The sequence below is a fragment of the Heloderma suspectum genome, chromosome 1, assembly GCF_057233095.1.
Source record: "Heloderma suspectum isolate Gila_16-S chromosome 1, 16-S_ref, whole genome shotgun sequence".
Lineage (NCBI taxonomy): Eukaryota > Metazoa > Chordata > Lepidosauria > Squamata > Helodermatidae > Heloderma > Heloderma suspectum.
The window spans coordinates 350,486,911-350,511,016 of record NC_139458.1 but is presented as its reverse complement, the minus strand read 5'-3'; the positions used below and the strand labels follow the sequence as shown (position 1 = coordinate 350,511,016).

The following is a 24,106-nucleotide window of genomic DNA, read 5'->3' as shown; positions in this document are numbered from 1 at the left end:
CACGGCTGCATCAATGCAGTATCACCTGGCAGAGGGTTTTTGTTTTGTTTTTGTTTTATGGCCTAAGGGGTGTTATAGTCTGGATGGCTGAGCCCCAAATGAGCAGGAGGAACCATCGGTTTGCCACCCTTTGTGATCTGTTTGCAAAGCCCTTTGTAGATAAAGATCAGCTTGACTTGAACACTGCATTAGTTACGTCAAAAGTGTCCTTAGTTGACTTTCTTTCATCAAAGTTGCTTGGATGAAATTCATTTGTTGTTATCTGAGGACATGGACAGTGTTCTTGGGGCTGGCCACCTTACCCATATGTGTCTCCGAACCTTGTCTTTTGTGGTGAATAATAATATGCAGCCAAAGGAGATGGGGGAGATTCTCCAGGGAAGTGATGTCTCTTTGAAAGACGGGGCCAGCTCGTGCCCCTTAAAGGAAGCTATACTAAGATGTTTGTTAAAGAAACCCTTCCTGGACCAGTCCAATCAGGGCAATTTTAGACTGGTTTCCAATGTGATCTTTTTTGCGGGGGCAGGGGGAATGGTGCTTGTGCTTGTGGTGGTGCAACATTTCCAAGTACTCTTGGATAACACTGGATATTTGGATCAATTTCAGTCTGTGAATTTGAATCCAGCTAGGGAATGTAAATTGCCCTGGATGCCTTTGACGGGAGATAGACAAAGGGAGTGTGACCATGTTGTTTCTCCTGGACTTCTCAACAATTGTTAATATAACCAAACGTGGTAACTTTTTGGACCACTTACCAGGATTGGAAGTTGAGATGGTTCTGCTCTTACCTGATAGAGATAGACAAATCTGTCATTTCAGTTTCTGTTAGTTTCTCATTTGTCCAGTCATAAGTTTGGTTCATCTCAAACTTTGAGAATTTCTCCATTCTTAAGTTCGGTTTGTCCTGAATATTGAGATTTTTGTTTTAAAAGTTTGCATGAACATCCATAAGAATTTTTGTTCACAATTCTCCTAATACATGCATTTTTGCCTAATATGCACCTTTTTTTGCAAGCAGTTTTCCTAATATAATGCATACTTTAGCATTATTTTCTCTAGTATGCATGTTTTTGTATTTTTTTTTTTTGATGGAAGAAGTCTATTGCAGAAAAGTGTGAATTTGTGAAGGATAACTGTGTTTTGGTTCCCACAGGGGTTCCAAAATGTGGAATTAGGTAATTTTGCATTAAAATGTGTACTGAACAAATTTTGCATTAAAATGTGTACTGAACAAATTTCTCTCCCATCCCTATTACCTGATAATAAAGTACTAGGAGAAATCCTGCCCTACCCCAATGGGATTTACCCATTTTCATATGGGACACCCACAATTTGATAAGGCCTATTATGCTATACAACACAGATTATATCAGTGATAGTGGTCATCACAGGATTTGGGGAGCAGTGACCTCAAAATTTGAGAGCACCATTTCTTGCACTGAAAATACTGATGACACCAGTTCTACTTTTTCTTTCCTTTAATCAAGGTGTGGTTGTGGCTTCCCTGAACAAGTTCTGAGGGCATGATGGGATGGATGAGGGTTTTATTGCTAGTTTGTGGCTGCTAGTTTATTGTTGGCTTCCTCTTACTTGTATTGCTATGTATGGTTTACATGTAAGTTTTTCATTGTTGTTGTCAACTGTCTCAAAGGTTTTACTGAAAGGCAGAAGTGTGATAAATAAACCAAGTAAGTAACAAACCTAATCGCAGTCCAGAGAAGTTTGGAGATATTAATGGGAGGTCCAGTTGACAGTGGAAAATGTGATTTGCTTGTTGTGGATGGAGTCACATTTTCCCTTAAAGACCAAGTGCTCAGTTTGGATGAGCTCATGATACTGACATCACTCTTGGTGACTTCGGTGGCTAAGAGTGCCTTTCCACCAGGGTAGGCTTTGGTACTTGGGTATGGTCATATGTGCCATGGTAAGAGACAGACTGGATTATGATAATGTGCTTTATGCAGGCTTCCCCTTAAAGGCTGTTTGGAATGTAGCAACCCATAAGGTTCACATCTACCCACTGTTGAGAGAGCTATACTGGGTCCCATTTAGTTTCTGGATGCCATTTAGGGTGCTGATTTTGAACTTTAAAGTCCAAATCTGGTGCCCTCCAGATGCTTTGGACAACAGCTCCCATAATCCAAACTATGCTGGCTGGGGTTGATGGGAGTTGTAATCCAATACTTCCCGAGAACACCAAACCTGGGTCTGGCATTCCTCAAAGAATGCCTGCTTCTATATGCAACAGTTCTTCAGTGTGGCACGTTCCATGATGAATAAGGCTATCAATGGCTACTAGTCATGATGGCTATTATTACCTTGTGTATCAGTGGCAGTATGTCTCTGTATACCAGTTGCTGGGGAATATGAGTTGGAGGAGGTAATTGCATTCATGTCCTGCTTATCAGCTTCCTATAGGCAGCTGGTTGGCCGCTGTGGGAACAGAATGCTAGACTAGATAGGCTTTTGGTCTGATCCAGGAGGACTCTTCTTATGTTTTTAAGTGTTTATTACCTTATGGTGAGGAAGATAGGAACATCTCCAGCCTTCTTCCCTAGCTTGGAGCTCTGGAGGGACAGGGATCAGTCCTGCAGTGGCACAGAGCTCCAACAGGCTTGGCAGAAGAATGGGGAAGATTATTGTCCCAAGGACATCTCCCGTCTCTGGTTCCAAGTTAGAGAGGAAATTTGGGACTGGTGTTTTGGCAGTGGGCAGCAGAGATGCTCAGAGCCCCTTGGCCACCCACCACCAAAATGAGACTTAGCTTTTCCATACAGGTCTGGAGGAGAATGTTGGGGCTGAATGTTTTGACAGTGCACAACCAAGGCATTCTGAGCACCTCAGCTGCCCACTACTAAAATTCCAGTCTTTCCTCCCAGCTCCAAAAGTTTGAAGCTGGTGAATGGATTGTCCATGACGTCCCATGGAGGTGCAGCATTAAGTTGGAGACTTAAGCTTCACATCTTCAAATCTTCGAAGATCATGCCTGAATTAGAAAAAAAAAATCGCAGAGAAGCCACGATTCTTTGAAGATAACGCCTTAATTAAAAAAAAAAATCCAGAGCGGGGGATAGGAGGGGGTAAAAGTTAGCCTCATTTGAAGGGATAGAACAACCCCCTGCTCAATGCAGGAAGCCTGATTCCCAGGTGGTCACCCATCCAACTACTGACTGGGGCCAACGCTACTTAGCTTCTGAGATCAGACAAGCGCGTGCAGGAAAACAGCAGGAAAACAGCACAGCGCTCGAGTGTGAACCGAGCTCGTGCATTCAGTGAAGCACTGCAATAGGGAAAATGGCTGAGTGTGGATAATCACGTTTTAATGCGAGAGTGTTTAACTCGATGGGACACCGAATTCATTGCGATGGTGGGTGCAATGTAGATCGGCCCTAATGCTGCAATCCTATGCAGACTTCCCCAGGAGTTATCTCCATCGGACACTGGAGAGGAAAGACCAGATCCTGTCAACCAGATTTTGGCTTGGCTACCAAGGTCAGCTAATATTTGTGGACCTCCTGCCCATATAAATTCCCTGGTTTGCTCAGATCCACAGATGAAGTCTTGCTCTTGATAAAGTCACCTCTCTACACACTACTGGCCATACAAAAGGTGCAAGTTAAAAGTAAGCACATCTCAGCAAAAAATAAACCTGTGAACTGAGACTTTGTGACACTCCTGTTGTTGAAGGCATACACCACATGAGCAGAACCCCCTTGTCTCCCACCTTACAGTTACACTGTGGAAAAGAGTGAATTCTTCCTTCGGCTGGCTGACCTCAAGCGTCCTGATATCCAGCACAAAATATGGATTCAAACTTAAATAACCTTACAATCACATATGTATCTCTCGTGTACAAGGGACTCAAGCTTATTAAGTGTGGAAAGGAAAATGTTTCACCTGAATGTGCAGAAAATAACATGACTTATGAGTCAATGGAGATCCCCAAAATGTGTCCCAGGCCTGGGCCTTCCTTTCACAAACGATCTGTAGGGTGGTCACTTGTGAAATGCCAGAAAAGTGGACACCTTAACAAAAAAGAGGAGAAAAGAGGATACTGATTTGCATGCAATTTGCAAATGCTAATTTATGTGTATAGATGCAAATTTAGAAAGAATTATTCTAATTTAAATAGAAATATAGTACATTTCACCATAGTGCAGATTGTGACCAGAGGACCCGAGTGTCCTGTTCAGTCTTCTGTCCAGGCGCTGCTTGCAGTTCCTGCTCTCCCTTCTGATGGTTCTTCAACTTTAGCCTAGACATGGACTAGACAGCCCTTCAAACAGAGGACATCTTCGAATAGAGGATGGTCTTCTGGCAGCCCTTCAAATAAAGGACTATAAAAGAGGACACAAGGCCACACTCCCCTGTGTAGCAGGGAAGATTGTTTTGGTACTTTGAACTGAAGCTATGATTTGGGTTTCACTTCCAGATTAGATGCTGCACCTGTCATTTCACTGCTAAACAAAGAAAATTTCTGTTGCCTGGTCCCTGGAGATAGTGGATACATTTTGCAGAAAGCTGTAAGAGCTGTGGGGGCCATTGCTGTGCATGGTTGTGTATGTTCTTTGTCTTCTCATGTGCCATTATTAATTTTTGGCCAAACAGAGCTAATTTTTGCAAGAGGTTTAAATGCTCCAAAACCTGTTTGAGTAATGATGAGAGTTGGGCTAAAGAAATGGGAGAGTCCTTCCCAACTTAGCGACTTGTGTTTCAGGCTACAACTCCTATCAGTCCCAGCCAGTACAGCCAATGATGGGAGTCCCAAACATCTGGAGGGTACTAGGTTGGGGAAGGCTGTACACTTCCTATGAGCCATGATTGCCAAATAAAACCTCCATATTCAGTTTTGGTATATATTATCTGCCCTTCAGTTTCCCATATGTTTTATTCCCCTATGTGAAAGAGGCTTGTTTTTCTGCTCTGTTCTCAGGGCATTTTAGAATTTCTTCTGAATTTCTTTTGGTGGTGTTTTTGCTCTTACCTTTTCATTGGGAAGTGGCCAAGAATGCTGTGTGTGTCTTTCTTTTACACATTTCTCCATTGCTCTGCAGCCTCCCTGGCTGCCCCTCCTTCCTGGAAAAGACTGATAGGGGAGGAGTTAACTCATTATGTCTTTCCCTGTGCTTCAGTGGAAATGGAGGAAGCTGGGGAGGCTTTAGAGCGGACCACCAAAAAAAAATGATTGTACAATAAAATACAGGACATTCATACAGACTCCTCAGCCCCTATAACTAAGGTAAGAACAAGAACCCCACTCATGAGAATTTCACTGAAATTTTCTTTTCCTTTGAATATTTTTGTCAAAAGCAGTTATGTTTTTATCAAAGACAATGGTTTAAAAATGTGGAATAAATTTTCAGCACAGCACGAGTCTGTCTGTCTGTCTATCTGATACCAGATGCTGGGGAAAATCAAAGAAAAGTTGTCATATGCCTTGCAGATGTTTTGGCCTACAACTCCCATTAGCCCTAGGCTGCATAGCCAATGGTGAGGCATGCTGGGAGCTGTAGGTGAAAACATCTGCAGGGCCACAAATTGCCCAACCCTCCTCTATGAGCTTCCTCCTGCTTTGTGAGCTTCCTCCTGCTTTGTGAGCTTCCCAGTAAACTCTGGCTAACTACTGTTAGAAATAGAGCACTGACCATAAAGCCAGCAAGGCAGCTTTTATATTCCCCTTCTTCAGCCCTCTTAAATTGACTGTCTTCACACTTAGTTAAACATTCAAGAGCTTCCCCCGCAGACAGAGTTCACCAACATCACTCGGCACCTGCAGTTTTCCGTGGTTTTGGGAACGTGGGGGGTGGCTGACGTTCACTGTTTTGTTGGGGCAGCCCCTTGCCCACTTGAATGCATAGCTTGGGTTATAAGTGGAGCGTCTGGAGGCAGTGCACTGATGCATCTGTGGGGGCAGGGACTCTCTTCAAAGACATGAGGCTCATCTTCCCATTGTCTTTCATGCTTTGCATGCTTCTCTGTGATGGTGGGTCATATTTTTAGGAAGCAAGAATTCTGCTTGTCTTTGAGAAACCTCTTCAGTTGCCCAGAGATGCAGGGGAGTGTAACATAGCAACAGCAGGTTGGTGTGGTGTGTCTGCTCATCTGTCAGTAAGCTTTGAGAGAAAATAAGTGTTATTTAGGCTTCGGGATGAATTCAGCTAACACTCCCCCCCCCCACACACACACACATATGCTTGTCCAACTGCATGAGGGACAATTCTCAAATGGGATGTTGCCTGAGACCAGCAGGGGGTGAGTGGGGAGAAGACCCAAGTGGACTTGTTGTTGTTTTTTAAAGAAAGATCAAGAGTTCTTCCAGACAGAGAGCTACAAATCAAAAGACATTGCACACCTGTTCCATCTTTTCCTCCTTAATGGATTTTATCTGGTAAGAAAAAAGTAGTGATGCTGCCAAATTTCATAATTAGTTGGCTTGTTGGTTGAAAGTCATCCATTCATAATGCCCGTCTTTGTATCATGTCTGGATTGATGCATTATGAATTTGCTATTAAGTTTGGAATTGATTGCAAGCTTCAGAGCATGTGCCATCGGCATCTAAATAATGCCATTTCGGTGCGTACACTGAGTAGGCTGGTTTAACCCTTGAATGTGCCAGTGCATCCATCACTGCTTCCCTCAACTTCCCAGGATGCAGTTTGATGCTGTACATGCACAGAAACTCGTATATACAGAACAAGATCTTGTATTAAAGTAGAACTCTGGTCCGCGCTCACAGGAATGAATTTGTTACTTTCCGAAGAAATAATGAATTCACTCGGTAAATTCGCCCATTGCTACATAAAAGATGGAAGAAGTGGTGGAAAAACATGGGAGGATTACAAATGGAAGATGATATCATCTGGACCCCTTGTCAAAGTCTATGAATGAGGTGGGGTGATTGCACAATAAATGTCGAATCTGGAAGCAATTTAAATCAGTTTAAACCATGAATAAAATCATGAAAGAGTATGATATGCAGTGGTAGCTTTACCTTAGTGGGAAGCTTCACTAGTCTCCCGCTACCTACCAGCTCTTCACAGCATATTCCATTTGTCATGAGGGCTCCCCAGTCCTCAGAAGCAGTTTTTGTGGGGGAGGGGCTTAAGTGGAGAGAGGAGATTGGCAAAACTTTGGGTTCCCTGCCTTGCATGAGTGGAAGCACTTTACACTAGGACAAAGCCACCGCTCGATACAACCCAGAGCGCTCTATTTTAAATCAAGGATCCCATTTTGAAATGTATAGTTTTGAATAAACATGCCTCTAAGAAAACAACCTTTTATAATGCTTAGGAACATAATCTAAAATATCTGGTAATACAGGCCACATGCACTGCAAAATTATATCTCCTTAGAAACCAGAGACTTCTTTCTATTTGGTTCTCTATGTGCACAAGCAAGAATACTAAGCAATATCACTTTCTTGAATGCCGAGGCTGCAATCCTATGCATGTATTTATTTGGAAGTGAGTTTCACTTAACAAAGTGGGGATTACTTCTGAGTATAGATGCACAGGAACTTTGTATAGTCTGGTAATTAGTGGTGAAAGTAGTGTTACTCAATGAAATGGAAAGTAAATGTCTGTGTTGTTTGGTTGGTTCAGTCACAAATATTCGTAACTAAGAAGTGAACACATTGCAGAGCTCAGGTAGTTGGAGGGTATAACATAGGAGCATGTAAGTGGATGGCACAAATTGACCCAGATTTGCGGCTGAGAAGCAGGCCCCTTGAAAGGATGATATCTGAGAATCCTAAACCCCAGTAGTTGGTTCTTGATGGATGCTGTCAGAGTAACATTCTTTGGCATTCTTTGTGGAGGAGCTCTAGAGCAACCATGGATTCAGAGCTGGTTTACCCATTCTCATGATCACAAAAAGGAGCCTTGAAATAGCTTCTGCCTCCATGTAGCACAGCTCATTGGGTTGTGCTTCTGCCAGTGCCACAGCTGGAAATGGAAATGCTTCATCCAATGTGGAAGAAGCATGTGAGGACTAGTACTATACATTATAGAGCGATCTTGGAGAGATTCTACAATGGGGGTAGGCAAGCTGGTGGCCTCCAGATGTTCTGGACTACAACTCCCATCAGCCTGAGCCAGAATGGCCAATGGCCAGGGATTTGGGGAGTTGTAGTCCAAAACATAGCTTGACTATCCCTGCTCTATATGGAGGCAATTTTAGGTGTCCTCTCTATGATAAAGGTGATGAATAGTTGGCCTTCAGAACAAAAAGAAGGAAAGAGCAACACTGAAGGCTGGGCAGAGGAATGAAACACTTCAAGATGAAACATTCTCAGCTGACAGGTTTAAAGGTTCCCCATCCTCCACTGCAGAGCTATCTCTAGGTCCTCCTGCCCAGGTTGAGAGGAGCATCTAGGGATACATCCAGATCACAGTTCATGCTCCTGTCAGGCATGTGGCATCAGAAGTACAGAAAGAGTCCTGGGGAGAGGTGGACACTCCTAGGGATGGATGAATCTGTCAGACATTTTTCCATTTCTAAGTTCATTTCATCCTGAACTTTGAGAATTTTTAACAGTTTTATGTGTGCATTTCTGCTAATATATACATTTTTGTAGCCATTTTGCCTAATATACATATCTTTTGCACACAGCTTTCCTAATATAATGTAGTTTAATGTTATTTTCTCTAATATGCACATTTTGTATGCCATTTCCCTAATATACACATTTTTATACACATGCTTTTGACTGAACTCCATTGCAAAATTCAGAGAAGTGCGAATTTTGAAAGATAACTTGAGTTCAATTTACATATTGGTTCAAAAGCATGAAATTAGGTGAGTACACATAAAAATGCAAACTGAACCAATTTCTCCACCATCCCTAACTCCTAATCCCTTAGTTCCCTACTTACTGGAAGAAGAGTTATAACAACCTGAAGTGCCTGAGGGATCAGAAGTGTTGAAATAGCACTTCCAGGCCCCACAGAGTTGAAGAATCCCCTCAGTGGTGTGATACACTATAAAGCTAAACTTTGGAGCCCCATGGAGACAGCTTCTTAAAGGAGGAACAGGAAAGGAGTAAAATAAATTAAACTCAACTTCTTTGTAGGAGGTGTTGCAATTGTATGGTTTACTTTGGTGTAAACCTGGGGAATGATAGTGAGTTCTGCACCATCCGCTAGAGCAGGGCCGGTGACAAAGGTGGGCATGGTTGGGTACCTGCCAAAGGACCACACCTCTAGCAGGGGCCCACTGGCAAGAGCCCCCTGGAGTTGCTCCTCCTCTTCACCACTGCAACCTGTTTGTTCACCTGCCTCTCACTTTGGCTCAGACAATGGAGGTGGTGAGAAAGCTCAGCAGTCGATGCCCCTGCCTACTTGCTCACTGGCTCTCTGCCTGCGAAGCAAGCAAGTGGCAGACATGGTGAGAAAAATGAGGAGCAATAGCAGCTGGTGACAATGGTGGTGAGCAGGTAGACTCACTGAGGGAGGGAGCCATGGAGGGGGTCTTGCCCAACGGCCCTCCAAAACCTGGAGCTGGCACTGCATTAAAGAGGTGCATGTCCAATCAAGTTACCAATAACACACTGCCTGAAAGTACCTTTGCAGCAACTGACTGGGCAGCTTTCTGCATGGTAGGGATGGAAGTCACCTGTACGCACAGAAACACACCTAAAGATCTCCTAAGTTCTCATCCATATCCATCCTAACTTCATTCAAAGTAACCTATAAAAGGGAGAGGGCCTTGTTGGTGGCTGCACCTAGGCGTTAGAATTCTCTTCAAAGGGAGGACTGTCTCAGCTCCTCATTAATGCCCTTCCAGAAGCTGGTGAGCATGTCTAGTGTGTCATTTTAATTTGATGTTTTAATCTGTCTCCATTTTTTGTGTTTTGATTGCTGTTGCATTGTGGGTTTCTGCTACTGCTTATGTTTTAAATTGGAAAAAATGTTATGTTTTAAATTGGAAAAAAAAAAAGGTAAAGATGTCCCCAACCAGTCGTGTCCGACTCTAGGGTGCGGTGCTCATCCCCGTTTCTAAGCCGAAGAGCCAGCGCTGTCCGAAGACGCTTCCGTGGTCATGTGGCCGTCATGACTGAACACCGAGGTGCACGGAACGCTGTTACCTTTCCCGCCGAGGCGGAACCTATTTATCTACTTGCAATTTCTTGTTGACTTGTTGTAAGCTGCCTAGAGTTCTTTGGAGAGAAGGTGGGGTATAAATGTTATTTAAAAAAATGGTTTTCTTTTTTAGTTTTGTTTAGGTGTGAACTCAATTATTCAAGTTCTGTAACCGACAACGCCTTGAACATTTGGTTTTTGCAACTGTTCAGAATCCAGTGAAGTGTGTGGTTGCTGAGATAAAATATACTACAGTCCTATGTGATTGGATGACTCAAATTGCTAAACATTTGAGCATGGGAATGCAGCAAAGACCCTGCACATTTCTCACCATTACCTACCCCACATATGTAATCAAGAAAGGTAGAAATAGTTTCTCCTCACACTGTAATATGCTTTACAACAAGGCTGGGGAATGTGTGGCCATCCAGATATTGTTGGACCCCAATTTCCATCATTCCTCACAATTGGCTATGCTGGCTAGGGCTGATGGGAGTTGCAGTCCAACAACATCTGAAGAGCCACATGTCCCCCAGCCCTGCTTTACAATCTAGCTGTCAAGTAGATAGAAATACTTCCTATCATAAGAAAATCTGTCTGAAGTTCATTCTATCCTCAGTCCATCCCAATGGAGATCATTAATGTGGCTTGCTTTAATGTTAGCGGCTTCTTTTGTCCTAGGCGGAGAAAGCTGAAGGATTCCTCAGCCTTCCAAACTTCACAGTGGATCAAGCGACAGAATGCAAGAAAAAGTAGTAAGTCTATTGCTCTACCTGGAGCTTTGGGAAGATGAAATGCAACACCCCCCTCCACACACAAAATGAGAATACAAGGAGAGCCCTGCTGGTTCATATGAACGGTCCATCTTGTCTAGGAGTTGGTTTCCCACAGATGCTTATGTGAAACTCTCCAGCAGAGCATGGAAACCTTCCCTAATGTAACACAGTCTACATTTCAAACTTACTGTGTGCATTGGGACAAATAAGTGTGGGATTGATAGTAGCTGAAATTGTGATTGCAAGTCCGTGAAAATGTGATAATAGTCTTGCTTTCTTTTGCTTCCAAAAGAAAAGGATGGCACTCAGTATTGTGATATTACAGGCTTTAGAAAGAAATGTCTTCCGTCTCACTTGTTCAAACTCATATGTGAAGGACAGCTGACTTTTCCTTATTTATTTATTTTGAATTAATTTTGAATTGAATTTTCTGAAGGAAAAAAAGAGCAACAACAGGATACTAAGCAGTCAAATTATACAAACATTTCCTCTTCCTTATAAAAACAAAATATGGCCTACCCATCATTATTGATCATTCCAAAATTTTTAAACCACTTCTATTGTTGCTAAAACTGGCTAGCTCTAATAATCCAAAATTTATTTATAGCTGACTTTTCTTAGATTCATATAAACTAGTGATTTTAATATAGAACCTCTCACACTGCATGGCCTGTTGTTGAATCTTCTTCCGAGGTGCAGGAAAGAGACAAAATCATCCATTCAAAATTTCTCATAGGCCATGCACCTTTAATCACTGGATTCCCCCCTTTACAAAAATCTAGCCAATCTGTACATCGAATGTGGAATTCTTCTGATATAGAAGAGAGAGAACTTTGCCCATCCTAGTCTTCATAGCTGAATATTCAATTTCTGTTTTTTTTTTTTAATTTAAGGATTATGTGTAGTCCACATATCGACTAACTCTTTTAGTTGTTCAGATGTTTTAAGAAATTAGCATGAGCTTTCTTGGTTTACAATCCACTTCATCAGATGCTGTAAGTGGAACTGGAGGCTTTGAGTCAGAAAAGACAGGGCTCAATCCTATGGGGATTGTTGGCTGCCTCTGAACTTGGAGGCGACCGACTATCCAATGCAGGGCAGGTGGAGCGCGGAGGGGATCTTCTCGTCTGCACTCTGGCCACCCTGCATTTGTGGCTAGATGGATGATTTTGGCTGTCTAGCCAAGGTGCCTTGGAGTGGTGGCGGGGGGTGGGGGAGGCTGGATGGCGCAGTGGAAGCATCATAACAGTGCTTCCACTGTACCCTCCCCACCCACAGGAACGCCCCCTTTACCCCCCAACTCTATGCTGCTCTTCCGAGCATTGAGCCGGGGACAAACCACACTGCCTATGAGGCAGTGGGGGAGGGTGCAGGGAGGTGGTTTTCTGGGAACTGACCTCGGAGCACTGGCTCCGAGCTCAGTTCCCAGAAAACAAAAAATCCTATGGCCATCTAGCTGCTGTCTAACGGCCATAGGATTGTGCCCTTAGGGTTCAATCCTATGCATGTTTAGACAGAAAAAAGTTCTACAACTCCTAGCATTCCCCAGCCAGCCTGGCTGGCTGGGGGATGCTGAGAGCTGTAGGACTTTTGTCTAAACATGCATAGGAGTGTGCCCTTAAACAGGTAGATCTGCAGCAAACATTCCATTCTCTTAAAGAAATAGTTAGTTACAAACCACAAAATGTACTAAGGGTATTTATAATGTGCTTAGAAATTATAGCCCCTACAGAGTTCCTCATTAATAGAATCATAGAAGAGTAGGGTTGGAAGGGTCCCATAAGACCGTCGAGTCCAACCCCCTGCTCAATGCAGGAATCCAGGTCAGAGCATCCCTGACAGAGGGCTATTCAGCCCCATCTTGAATGCCTCCAGTGTGGGAGAGCCCACCACCTCCCTAGGGAATTGGTTCCATTGTCATATTGCTGTAACGGTCAGGAAGTTTTTCCTGATGTTCAGCTGGAATCTGGCTTCCTGTAACTTGAGCCCATGATTCCGTGTCCTGCATTCTGGGATGATCGAGAATAGATCCTGGCCTTCCTCTCTGTGACAACGTTTCAAATAATTGAAGAGCATTATCATATCTATATGATAATATAGCTAAATTTAGCTAAATTTATGATAATATATTTATGATAATATATTTAGCTATATGATAATATAGCTAAATTTAGCTAAATCTAAATTTAGATTTAGCTTTCTAAATTTTTATCTTTGCTGTTTTAAATCTGTATTTTAAACTCCTGCACTGCTGCTAGATTTTATTGTGGTTGTATTGTTATATTGTGGTTTTAATGTTCTATACATTTTAAATTTTTTAATTGTGTGTTTGGTTTTAATTTTTGTGAACCGCCCAGAGAGCTTCGGCTATTGGGCAGTATAGAAATAAATAAATAAATAAAATCTCCCCTCAGTCTTCTCTTCTCAAGGATAAACAGGCCCAGTTCTTTCAGTCTCTCTCCATAGGGTGCTGTTTCCAGTCCCCTAATCATCTTTGTTGCCCTCCTCTGAACCCTCTCCAGCTTGTCTGCAACCTTCTTAAAGTGTGGTGCCCAGAACTAGACACAGTACTCCAGATGAGGCCTAACCAGTGCTGAGTAGAGGGGAACTAGTAGAGGGGAACATTTGCCTTTTTTGCAGCCATGTCACATTGTCGGCTGTGATCTACAACAATTCCAAGATCCTTCTCGCTTGTAGTGTTGTTGAGCCAAGTATCCCCCATCTTGTAACTGTGCACTTGGTTTCTTTTTCCTAGGTGCAGAACTTGGCATTTATCCCTATTAAATGTCATTCTGTTGTTTTCAGCTCAGCGCTCCAGCCTATCAAAGATCACTTTGAATTTTGTTTTTGTCTTCCAAGGTATTAGCTATCCTGCCCAAGTTTGTGTCATCTGCAAATTTGATCAGCATTCGCTGCACCTCCTCCTCCAAGTCATTAATACAAATGTTGAAGAGCACTGGGCCCAGGACTGAGCCCTGCGGTACCCCGCTCGTTACCTCTCCCCAGTTTGAGAAGATCCCATTGATAAGCACTCTTTGAGTCCGATTCTGTAGCCAACTGTGGATCCACCTGATCAATGTTTCATCTAGCCCACTTTGAGCTAGTTTGCTCATCAGGATATCATGGGGCACTTTGTTGAAAGCTTTGCTGAAGTCGAGGTATATTATGTCCACAGGATTCCACAGTCCACAAGGGAGGTTACCTGATCAAAAAATGAGATCAGATTCGTCTGGCAGGATTTGTTCTTGACAAATCCATGTTGGCTTCAAGTAATCACTGCATTGTTTTCAAGGTGCTTCCAGATGGATTGCTTTATCATCTGCTCCAGGATTTTCCCAGGGATTGATGTCAGACTGACTGGTCTGTAGTTCCCAGGTTCCTCCTTTTTACCCATTTTGAAGATAGGGACAACATTAACCCTCCTCCAGTCAGCTGGCACTTCACCTGTCCTCCATGATTTCTCAAAGACAATAGACAGTAGTTCTGAGAGCTCTTCTGCCAGTTCCTTTATTACTCTAGGATGCAGTTTATCTGGCCCTGGAGATTTGAACTCATTCAAAGTAATTAGGTGTTCCTTGACCATATGTCTATCAATCTCAAGCTGTAGTCCTGTCCCTTCAGCCTGTACTTCGCCTTTGCCAGGGGGGTCATAGACCCTCTTTTGGAAGAAGACTGAGCCAAAGTAGGAATTGAGCACTTCTACCTTTTCTTTGTCATCTGTTATCATTTTGCCATCCTTATGTAATAGTTGAACCACCATTCCTTTCCTCTGTCTTTTACTATGCATGTATCTGAAGAAAGACTTTTTGTTGCTTTTAGCCTCCCTTGCTAACCTCAGCTCGTTCTCAGCTTTAGCCTTCCTGACACCATCCCTGCAATTCTGTGCTACCGGCCTGTACTTTTCCTTTGTTGCTTGTCCTTCCTTCCACTTCCTATATGTGTGCTTTAGGAACATGCATAACACAGTCAGATCATCTCTTGTTCTGCCTTCTCACATTCCAAGCAAGCCCCTGATTTCAGTTTCTTTAGAACTGTCACCTTGAGGTCTGTGATGGTATGTCCAGGAAGGTTAAAGTGTTCAGTGACAGGCTTATTGAAGTTCTTATGCTTGATGTCTGATTTGTGGCCATTTAATTTTTGTGTTAAACATAGACTTCCTTGGCCAATTTAAGTAGCTTTTGGGCACTTGATGCAGGAGAGCAAATATACAACATTTGATGATGCATATGTATACTTGCCCTGGATAGCTGGATGTGATGGACAGCTCCATTGGGTCCACTTACAGTACCACTGGTGTTTATTAATGGGCACAATTGGCATTTAGCTTTATTGCAAGGTACCCTACCCTTAGTTGAGTGATTTCTCTTTTGAGATCACAAAATTCTTGGGTAGATTACTTTGCTTTATTTTGAAAATGTGACAAAACACTCTTTTTTTAATCTAATATTTTCTGTATATATGACTATATGTGTTTGACTTTCCCCCCCCTCAAGTGCCATGAAGATCATCCACCCACAGATCAAAACATTTTATTTTGCAGCAGAAAATGTGGAGGAAATGACTAGGTAAGTAAAAGCAAATGTCCAGCTTCCATGTCTTTCTGTTGACCAAGAAGAACCATCTCTTTGTTTGACTGCTCTTTCTGTGCTTGTTGTCAGAGACATTACTCCAGAGCTGGAGAATGCTTTTCAGCCAGAGGGCCACATAGCGTCCTGGCTAACCATCTTGGATTGCTTGCCATGAGTGGGTGGGGCCAAAGTTAACGCGGGCAGTTACTCACACTCTCACACTCATTCACACACATACATGCGCGCGTGCGCGCGCGCGCACACACACACACACATTTAGTGTGTGTGAAAATGCAAATTCCCAGAAATACTCATTTGCATGCTTTAGCCTTTGGGGAAAATATGCATTTTGGGCCTTTTTTTTTTTTTTTTTTACTTTTGCTTATTATTTTACTTCAAAATTTGTGCAAAATTCCTGAAGGTTAGAAAAATGGTCCGCAAGTAGGCGGAATCCACCCAACAGGGGGAAGCCTGTCTGCTGAGGAATCTGCAGGTCGGATTCATGAAAATCCGAACTCATTTGGTTCCATTGCAGATTTCTTCGACATCCCTGCTCGCCCTCCTTTCCCACTAGGAAAGCTGCTTTCCCTCATCTCTTGCCAGGGCCTTGGCACACCAGAAGTTCCTGACCTCTGCATTAGTCCAGTTATACAGGTTCCCACATCTCTGAGTTTTCACAATAGATTGCTCAATGATAAAGTATACAGTTGATGGAAGGATTCCTGCTTATAATGTGCCATGTACTGAAAGCAGGGTGGCAGAACATGCCTGATGGGCATGAAGGGCAAAGAATACATTGAACACAACCTGTCTTCATGCCCAGTGCTTGGTGGCTTGCGCTGAGATGTACAACATGTTACAGGGTGGAGGTGCCAATAACCATCTTCAGTCATTCTTGCTCAGGGGAATAATTCTAATAGGCATTATACTTAATTCATAGGTTTGAGTATTTCGTTTATTGTTAGCTCAATTCTCAGTTTAAGATAATTTGGATGGGTGACTGACTATAGGTATCGTGTGCAAGTATGTTTTAACACAACTAAGATACTGCATTCTATACAAATGCATATGCTTTCTTTTCAATTGCAGGTGGCTAAATAAACTAGGCATGGCTGTCCTTGACAAACATGCCAATAAAAAGAATGAAGAAGGTATGTTAACTTTTTCATTGGAATCATTCTCTCTCTCTCTCCCCATCTTTTTTATGAGGACTTTTACTAGGATTAAACATATGCCACTAAACATGTCCAAAATACTCAGAGCTTGAATGTTTGATTATTAGTTTTTGGAAGACTGAATTTGATTAACAATTATGAACTTCTGACAATGTTGCAATGATTTGCAAATCATGACTTTACACTGCTGACATGGAAAGCAGGAAAGCCAAGACTAGAAATGCTTGAGGATTTCGTTTGGTCTGCTTTTTTTTCTTTTAATTTGAAGTTTTGTTTGTATTTTAATACACAGAAATAACACCAAATATCCCAAACCCACCAATACATCCCTAAAATTACTCCTTCCCCACTCTCAGTGGTAACTCTACCTGTTTATCAGTGTCGACTCTATAATGTATAGTTCAACCACACATACTGACTTGCCAAACAGACAAGAGACAAAAGTCAAGTGGTGGAAGGGAATGCCGGATTTGCACTTCTTGGACTAATACGTGGATAGGAATGCTCAGTTTTTGTGCTTGATAAATGTTCTCAGCTCAAAACTGTAGCAAAATGCATATAAAATTCATATAAAACCGCTGAGATTTTATTATATTAAGCTATTTTATGATATTAGACATTTTTTTCTATTATATTAAGTACTACTAATAAATGTGTATTTTAGTTTAAAATGTGTGCAGAAGTACATATATGAGATAATGAGCTATCAAATTACAGCAAGTAGATCCTTGTGAAAAGAGGAAATCTCGCAATAAGAGGAGTGAGACCACCGCACCATCTAGTAGCTGTATAATGAAACATATACAACACACAGATAAGGGGGAAAGTGTGTGGGGAGAAGGAAGCACATGTAAAGGGAGTCCATCATAATCTTGCATTTAAAATGGAAGTGGAAAGTCTTGGTAAAGTTGCGGGATTTTAGCCTGGTGTAGAAACGCTCTCAGTGTTGACAATACTGGCCTAGATAGACCCTTGGTCTGACTTGGTATAAGATAGCTTCCTATGTTCCTATGCATGCCTCTGCTGTTAACTGGGAACTGCAATTATCATCTGATAGCCTGTTCACTTCACTCTTCCTGTGGTGGCTTTTTCCATGATAGCCTGTTCAGAAGCTTTCAAAGAGAAGAACGCTCTTGCTTCTGATCAGAGATAAGACCTTTTGCCTGCTCAGCACTGAGAAAGGAAGCCTCTCTCAGTGCTGGGAAGGGAAAATGCATCCCCCACCTGTTCTGCATGGATCAGCTGAGCAGGTGGGGCTGGGAAAGTTGTATGTATTTATATGTGTATGAATGGCATGTGAGACAGTGGGGTGGCCACACCTACTTTGGGCTCTGGACATACCCACTGTTGGCATGTGTCCCCCTGGGAGGTAATCTGGTCCTTGGGTCAGAAAAGCTTCCCCACCTCTGAACTAAATCATGGATGGGGTTTGATATTGACATTTGGCCAGTCTTCTGTTGCTTTCTTCCAATGCCCAAAGTTTTAATATCCTTATATTTCCTGTGTACACCACGACACTGTCCATCTGCTGTAGCAAAGCAAGAGCAGGGGAAATGGCTAAATCCAGTGTGGTGTATTAAAGGAGGAACTGACAAAGTTACATGACTTGGGTATTTCCTTCATGGGGCAAGTAAGTGATCTGTGCTAAATGTTCCCCTTTAAGTAAAGAGTAAGAAGGAACCAAGCCAGGTAGGAGACAGCCAGTGGAAAGAGGAACCCAAATGCAGAAAGGACAAAATAGAAAGTGGGCGACATTACAAATAGCATTAGTTCTGGTCTGGCTAAGCCTTCTACGTCCTGTTCACATTCTGGCAGTAATACAAATGGGAAAAGGCCATATTTTTTCAGATATATGATCTAGGATTGATAATGTGGCTGTTGTGATGCATACAGTGGACAGTTATCCATTGGCATACATACCTATGATTGTCTAGGTAAGGGGCAGGCAACGTTTTGGGGCTGCGGGCACATTTGGCAATTTGAAGAACTGTTCTGGGCACTAGCACAAAATGGCTGCCATGGGAGGCATGGCAAAGGACAAGTCATCTGCCAAAAAGATTGAGTACAAGGCAGAGGTGGGGTCTCAGTCCCAACACACTTAACAGCTCCTTTGAAATCACAGTTTTGATCACCAACAGAAACCTATTTCACAGTACTCCCAGCTGCTGGTAAGAAAGTGTGTTAATTTTTTTTAAAAAAGAGAGGAGGGGTCAGGCACCTTGGCAGGTGAAAAGAAAGGTGTCTGGGGGCACATCAGTGCCCATGGCCACTACAATGCCTACTCCTGCTCTAGGTTGACCAACTCCAAACAGGAGTTGGCCAGGGGAGCTGCAGTGGCAGAGGAGAGAAAGGCAAAGAGGTAAGTGGGCTGGAGGAAGCCCAGGGGGCTCTCCTTCTCCTTCAGAGTGGCTGTGAGCTCACCAGGTGCTCCTGAGAGCTCCAACTGAATTGGGTATGTGTGGCCTAAGTACTCCCAGCAGCTTTCTGGGCAGGAAGCTTCAGACCATTTCCCGCCTCAAAGCTGAGCAGAGCAGAGCAGAGGAAGCTGCTCCAGCTGGTCTACGGACTATAGAAGCAAGCAAGCTCCCAGAGAGCGAGAGATCAGAGTGAGCGGACAGGGGGAGCAAACAGGAGTTGGCCAGGGGAGTTTGGCAGGGGAGGTCAAGGGGGAGGCCCCTAACATTTATACATATACATATTTCATTTACTTTTAAAATTATATATATATATATATATATATATATATATATATTTATACACACACACACAACACTTTTTTCTTTTTTTACAAAAACTTGTCTTGTTACATACACTTCCATACCAGTTTTTAACCTGCAGTGAGTAGAGGACCAGGCACAGGCTACTCTAGAACAACCAGAAAGCTAGACACAAAAAGGGAATAGAGACTATGGAAAGACAAGACTCTCAATGGTGGTGACCTGCAAGGTGTGTGCAGTGTTTGTTTTCTTGCCTGAGAAAAACATGGCCTACACGTGCAACAAGTGCAAGTTGATCACACTGCTGAAAGAAAAAGTAAGAGGACTGGAGCGGCGAGTGTCGACCCTCCAGGGAATAAGAGAACACGAAGAGTTCTTGGACAGAATGGTGGAACTATAGCAGCAAAGTGAAGACCAGAAGCTTGAAGAGCAACAGCAAGCTGACGCAGAAGAGGAAATGCTGAGGTGAGGAAAAATGAAGTAGAGGATACTCCTTGGAAAAGGGTGACAGGAGCAGAAGAACTAGAAGACACTCGGCATCAGTGGAGGCAATGGAACAAGAGAACCGTTTCCAGGTATTTGTGGCTGAGACTGGAGGACAGCCTGCAGAGGAAGAATTACAGGGGACCCTGCATGAGAGCGAGCAAGAGGCTGAAGGTCAGCCAAGCAGAGGCGATGAAACCAAGGCCTACAAAAGGAAGAGAAGAGTAGTAGTAGTGGGAGACTCCTTGCTGTATGGGATGGAAACCCAAATATGTCATGAAGACCCATGGACCCGCCAGGTATGCTGTATCCCGGGAGGACGGATTAGAGATGTGACTGAAGGGTTGCCTGCACTCATAAAGTCCACTGACAGGTATCTCTTTCTTCTCATCCATGTGGGAACAAATGATACCGCCAAGCGGAGCTATGAAGAAATGTCATCAGACTTTGAAGCTTTGGAAAGGAAACTCAAGAACTTTGGGGCACAGATAGTTTTCTCATCCATCCTTCCAGTAGTTAGAAGAGACATAGAAAGGGAAAGAAAAATACTCCGGGTGAATGACTGGCTACGAAGGTGGTGCCGGCACGAGAGATTTGGATTCTGGGACCACAGGCTATGCTTCCTGGAAGATGGGCTGTTGGCAAGGGACAGGTTGCACCTCACAAAGGCTGGGAAGAATGTGTTTGGCCACAGCATGAAGAACTTTATCAGGAGGGATTTAAACTGAATCCTACAGGGAAGGGAGACTTAAAGTTGGGGGTAACAATGGACAAAGGCTCATGCACTGCAACGGAGAGAACAGCTCTAATAGTGCCCAATAATAGTCTTCAGAAACATGTAGGAAGCAAGCCAGACTATGAAGCACATGGTCTTCGATGTCTATATACTAATGTCCAGATTATGGGAAACAGAGCGAACTTGAACTCTTAATACAGGAGGGAAATTATGACTTGATAGGTATAAGTGAGACTTGGTGGGATGACTCTCATGACTGGAATACAGCAATTGAAGGATATAACTTGTTCAAAAAGAACAGGAGGAACAGAAAGGGAGGTGGGGTTGCACTATATGTTAAAATATATATCGCTGCACAGAAATACAGGAGGATGAGCTTGGTAGCCCCATCGAGAGCATCTGGGTTAAAATAAATGCAGCAAAGAATAAAAGGAACCTGGTGGTCGGAGTCTACTACCGGCCACCCAATCAAGGAGAAGACGAGGATGAAATTTTTGAAAAGCAAATAGCCAGTGTTTCAGGGAAGCATGATGTAGTAGTAATGGGGGACTTCAATTTCCCCGATATTTGTTGGGAGACAAATTCTGCAAAACATGGCAGCTCCAGGAAATTCCTGCCTTGTGTGGCGGATAACTTCCTCCTACAGAAAGTACAGGAAGGATCTAGAGGATTGGCTATCCTTGACTTGATCCTAACCAACAGAGATGATTTAGTGAGTAAAGTAGCAGTTACAGGAACTCTGGGGGTTAGCGACCATGTTATACTTGAGTTCTTGGTTCTAAGGGCAGCAAAATACAAGTGTAGCCAAACCCGTACCCTGGATTTTAGGAAAGCTGATTGTAATAAACTCAGAACAATGATCAGCAAGGTCCCATGGCAAGCGACTCTAACGAGAAAAGGAGTCCAAGATGGGTGGGAGCTTTTAAAAAAGGAAATTCTCAAGGCACAATCACAAACAATTCCAACAAGAAAAAAGGTGGAAGACAACAGAAGAAGCCAATGTGGCTTCACAAAAAGCTTAGAGATGGCCTGAAAACAAAAACGTACACATAAAGGAAGTGGAAGGAAGGCCAAGCAACAAAGGAAGAGTACAGGCAGGTAGCATGGAATTGCAGGGATGGCGTCAGGAAGGCTAAAGCTGAGAACGATCTGAGGTTAGCGAGGGAGGCTAAAAGCAACAAAAAAGCTTTCTTCAGATACGTGCATAGTAAAAGACAGAGGAAAGAAATGGGGATTCAGCTATTAAATAATGGCAAAATGATAACAGATGACAAAGAACAGGCAGAAGTGCTCAATTCCTACTTTGGCTCAGTCTTCTCCCAAAAGAGGGTCTATGACCCCCCTGGCAAAGGCGAAGTACAGGCTGATGGAGCAGGATTGCAGCTTGACATTGATAGGCATATGGTCAAGGAACACCTAATTACTTTGAATGAGTTCAAATCTCCAGGGCCAGATGAACTGCATCCTAGCGTAATAAAGGAACTGGCAGAAGAACTCTCCGAACCACTGTCTATTATCTTTGAGAAATCATGGGGGATGGGGGACGTGCCAGCTGACTGGAGGAGGACTAATGTTGTCCCCATCTTCAAAAGGGTAAAAAGGAGGAACCTGGGAACTACAGACCAGTAGGGATGTCAGAGAATTCCGCGATGGATCTCGGTGAGGCCGAATGCCAGTGCAATCGGCCCCCCGAAATCCATCACAGAATGAAGCCCCCGCCCCCTCACCCGACGAAAGGCACATGGGACAAAGTCCCCACTGCTCCCACCCCACGAAAGGCGCGTGAAATGGAGCACTTACCTGCTCCCGTCTGCGCTACTTTGCGAATGGCAGCCGTCATGCGGCCGCCATTCGCTTCCTCCTCTTCATAGCCGTGATAGGATACGTAAATACTTACGTAGCCTATCACGGCTCAATAGAGGGACACAAATGGCGACGGCTACGACAGCCACCATTTGTGTCCCTGCAGGGCTGCCCAGCAGCCGGATGTCCGGCTGTGGGTGGCCGGAGCCGGCTGCCGGCTCCGTGGCGTGGCCGCGGAGCGGAGCCGGCTGAGCAGGATTCCAGGGGAGAGGACCGGATCGCTTCCCCCCCTGTCGAGGATTCCAGGGGGAGGGACAGAGCGCCTCCCCCACCCCACGGATTGCCCGGCGCAGAGCCAGGTAGGTGTTTTGTACATCCCTACAGACCAGTCAGTCTGACATCAGTCCCTGGGAAAATCCTGGAGCAGATTATAAAGCAATCCATCTGGAAGCACCTTGAAAACAATGCAGTGATTACTCGAAGCCAACATGGATTTGTCAAAAACAAGTCCTGCCAGATGGATCTGATCTCATTTTTTGATCAAGTAACCTCCCTTGTGGACTGTGGGAATCCTGTGGACATAATATACCTCGACTTCAGCAAAGCTTTCAACAAAGTGCCCCATGATATCCTGATGAGCAAACTAGCTGAAAGTGGGCTAGATGAAACAATGATCAGGTGGATCCACAGTTGGCTACAGAATCGGACTCAAAGAGTGCTTATCAATGGGATCTTCTCAAACTGGGGAGAGGTAACGAGCGGGGTACTGCAGGGCTCAGTCCTGGGCCCAGTGCTCTTCGACATTTGCATTAATGACTTGGAGGAGGAGGTACAAAGAATGCTGATCAAATTTGCAGATGACACAAAATTGCGCAGCATAGCTAATACGTTGGAAGACAGAAACAAAATTCAAAGTGATCTTGACAGACTAGAGCTCTGGGCAGAAAATAATAGAATGCAATTTAATAGGGATAAATGCCAAGTTCTGCACCTAGGAAAAAGAAACCAAATGCACAGTTACAAGATGGGGGATACATGGCTCAACAACACTACAAGTGAGAAGGATCTTGGAATTGTTCTTCATCACAAGCTGAATATGAGCCAAGAAAGTGATGTGGCTGCAAAAAAGGCCAATGCTCTTTTGGGCTGCATTAATAGAAGCATAGCTTCCAAATCCCGGGAAGTACTAGTTCTCTTCTACTCAACACTGGTTTGGCCTCATTTGGAGTACTGTGTCCAGTTCTGGGCACCGCACTTTAAGAAGGATCCAGACAAGCTGGTGAGGGTTCAGAGGAGGGCAACAAGGATGACCAGGGGACTGGAAACAGCGCCCTGTGAAGAGAGACTGAAAGAACTGGGCATGTTTAGCCTTGAGAAGAGAAGACTGAGGGGAGATATGATAGCGCTCTTCAAGTACTTGAAAGGTTGTCACAGAGAGGAAGGCCAGCATCTCTTCTCGATCATCCCAGAATGCAGGACATGGAATAATGGGCTCAAGTTACACGAAGCCAGATTCTGGCTGAACGTCAGGAAAAACCTCCTGACTGTTAGATCAATATGACAATGGAACCAATTCCCTAGGGAGGTGGTGGGCTGTCCCACACTGGAGGCATTCAAGATGAGGCTGGACTGTTTGGGATGCTCTGACTTGGATTCCTGCATTGAGCAGGGGGTTGGACTTGATGGCCTTGTAGGTCCCTTCCAACCCTACTATTCTATGATTTTATGATTTACTTTGCAAACAGTGGACAAATCTTACCAGTATTAGT

The 24,106-nt window shown here is 43.7% G+C and overlaps 1 protein-coding gene across 3 annotated transcripts in view; it reads left to right on the top strand.

Annotated features, from left to right (window-relative positions):
* The window catches only part of IPCEF1 (interaction protein for cytohesin exchange factors 1), a 79,947-nt gene that overhangs the window by 31,010 nt on the left and 24,831 nt on the right, over positions 1–24,106 (top strand). For all 3 annotated transcript variants that reach the window (XM_084827868.1, XM_084827867.1, XM_084827870.1), the window contains 3 exons: positions 10,761–10,834; positions 15,349–15,420; positions 16,513–16,574. In XM_084827868.1, the coding sequence (XP_084683994.1) occupies positions 10,761–10,834; positions 15,349–15,420; positions 16,513–16,574 (208 nt within the window). The remainder of the gene's footprint in view (positions 1–10,760; positions 10,835–15,348; positions 15,421–16,512; positions 16,575–24,106) is intronic.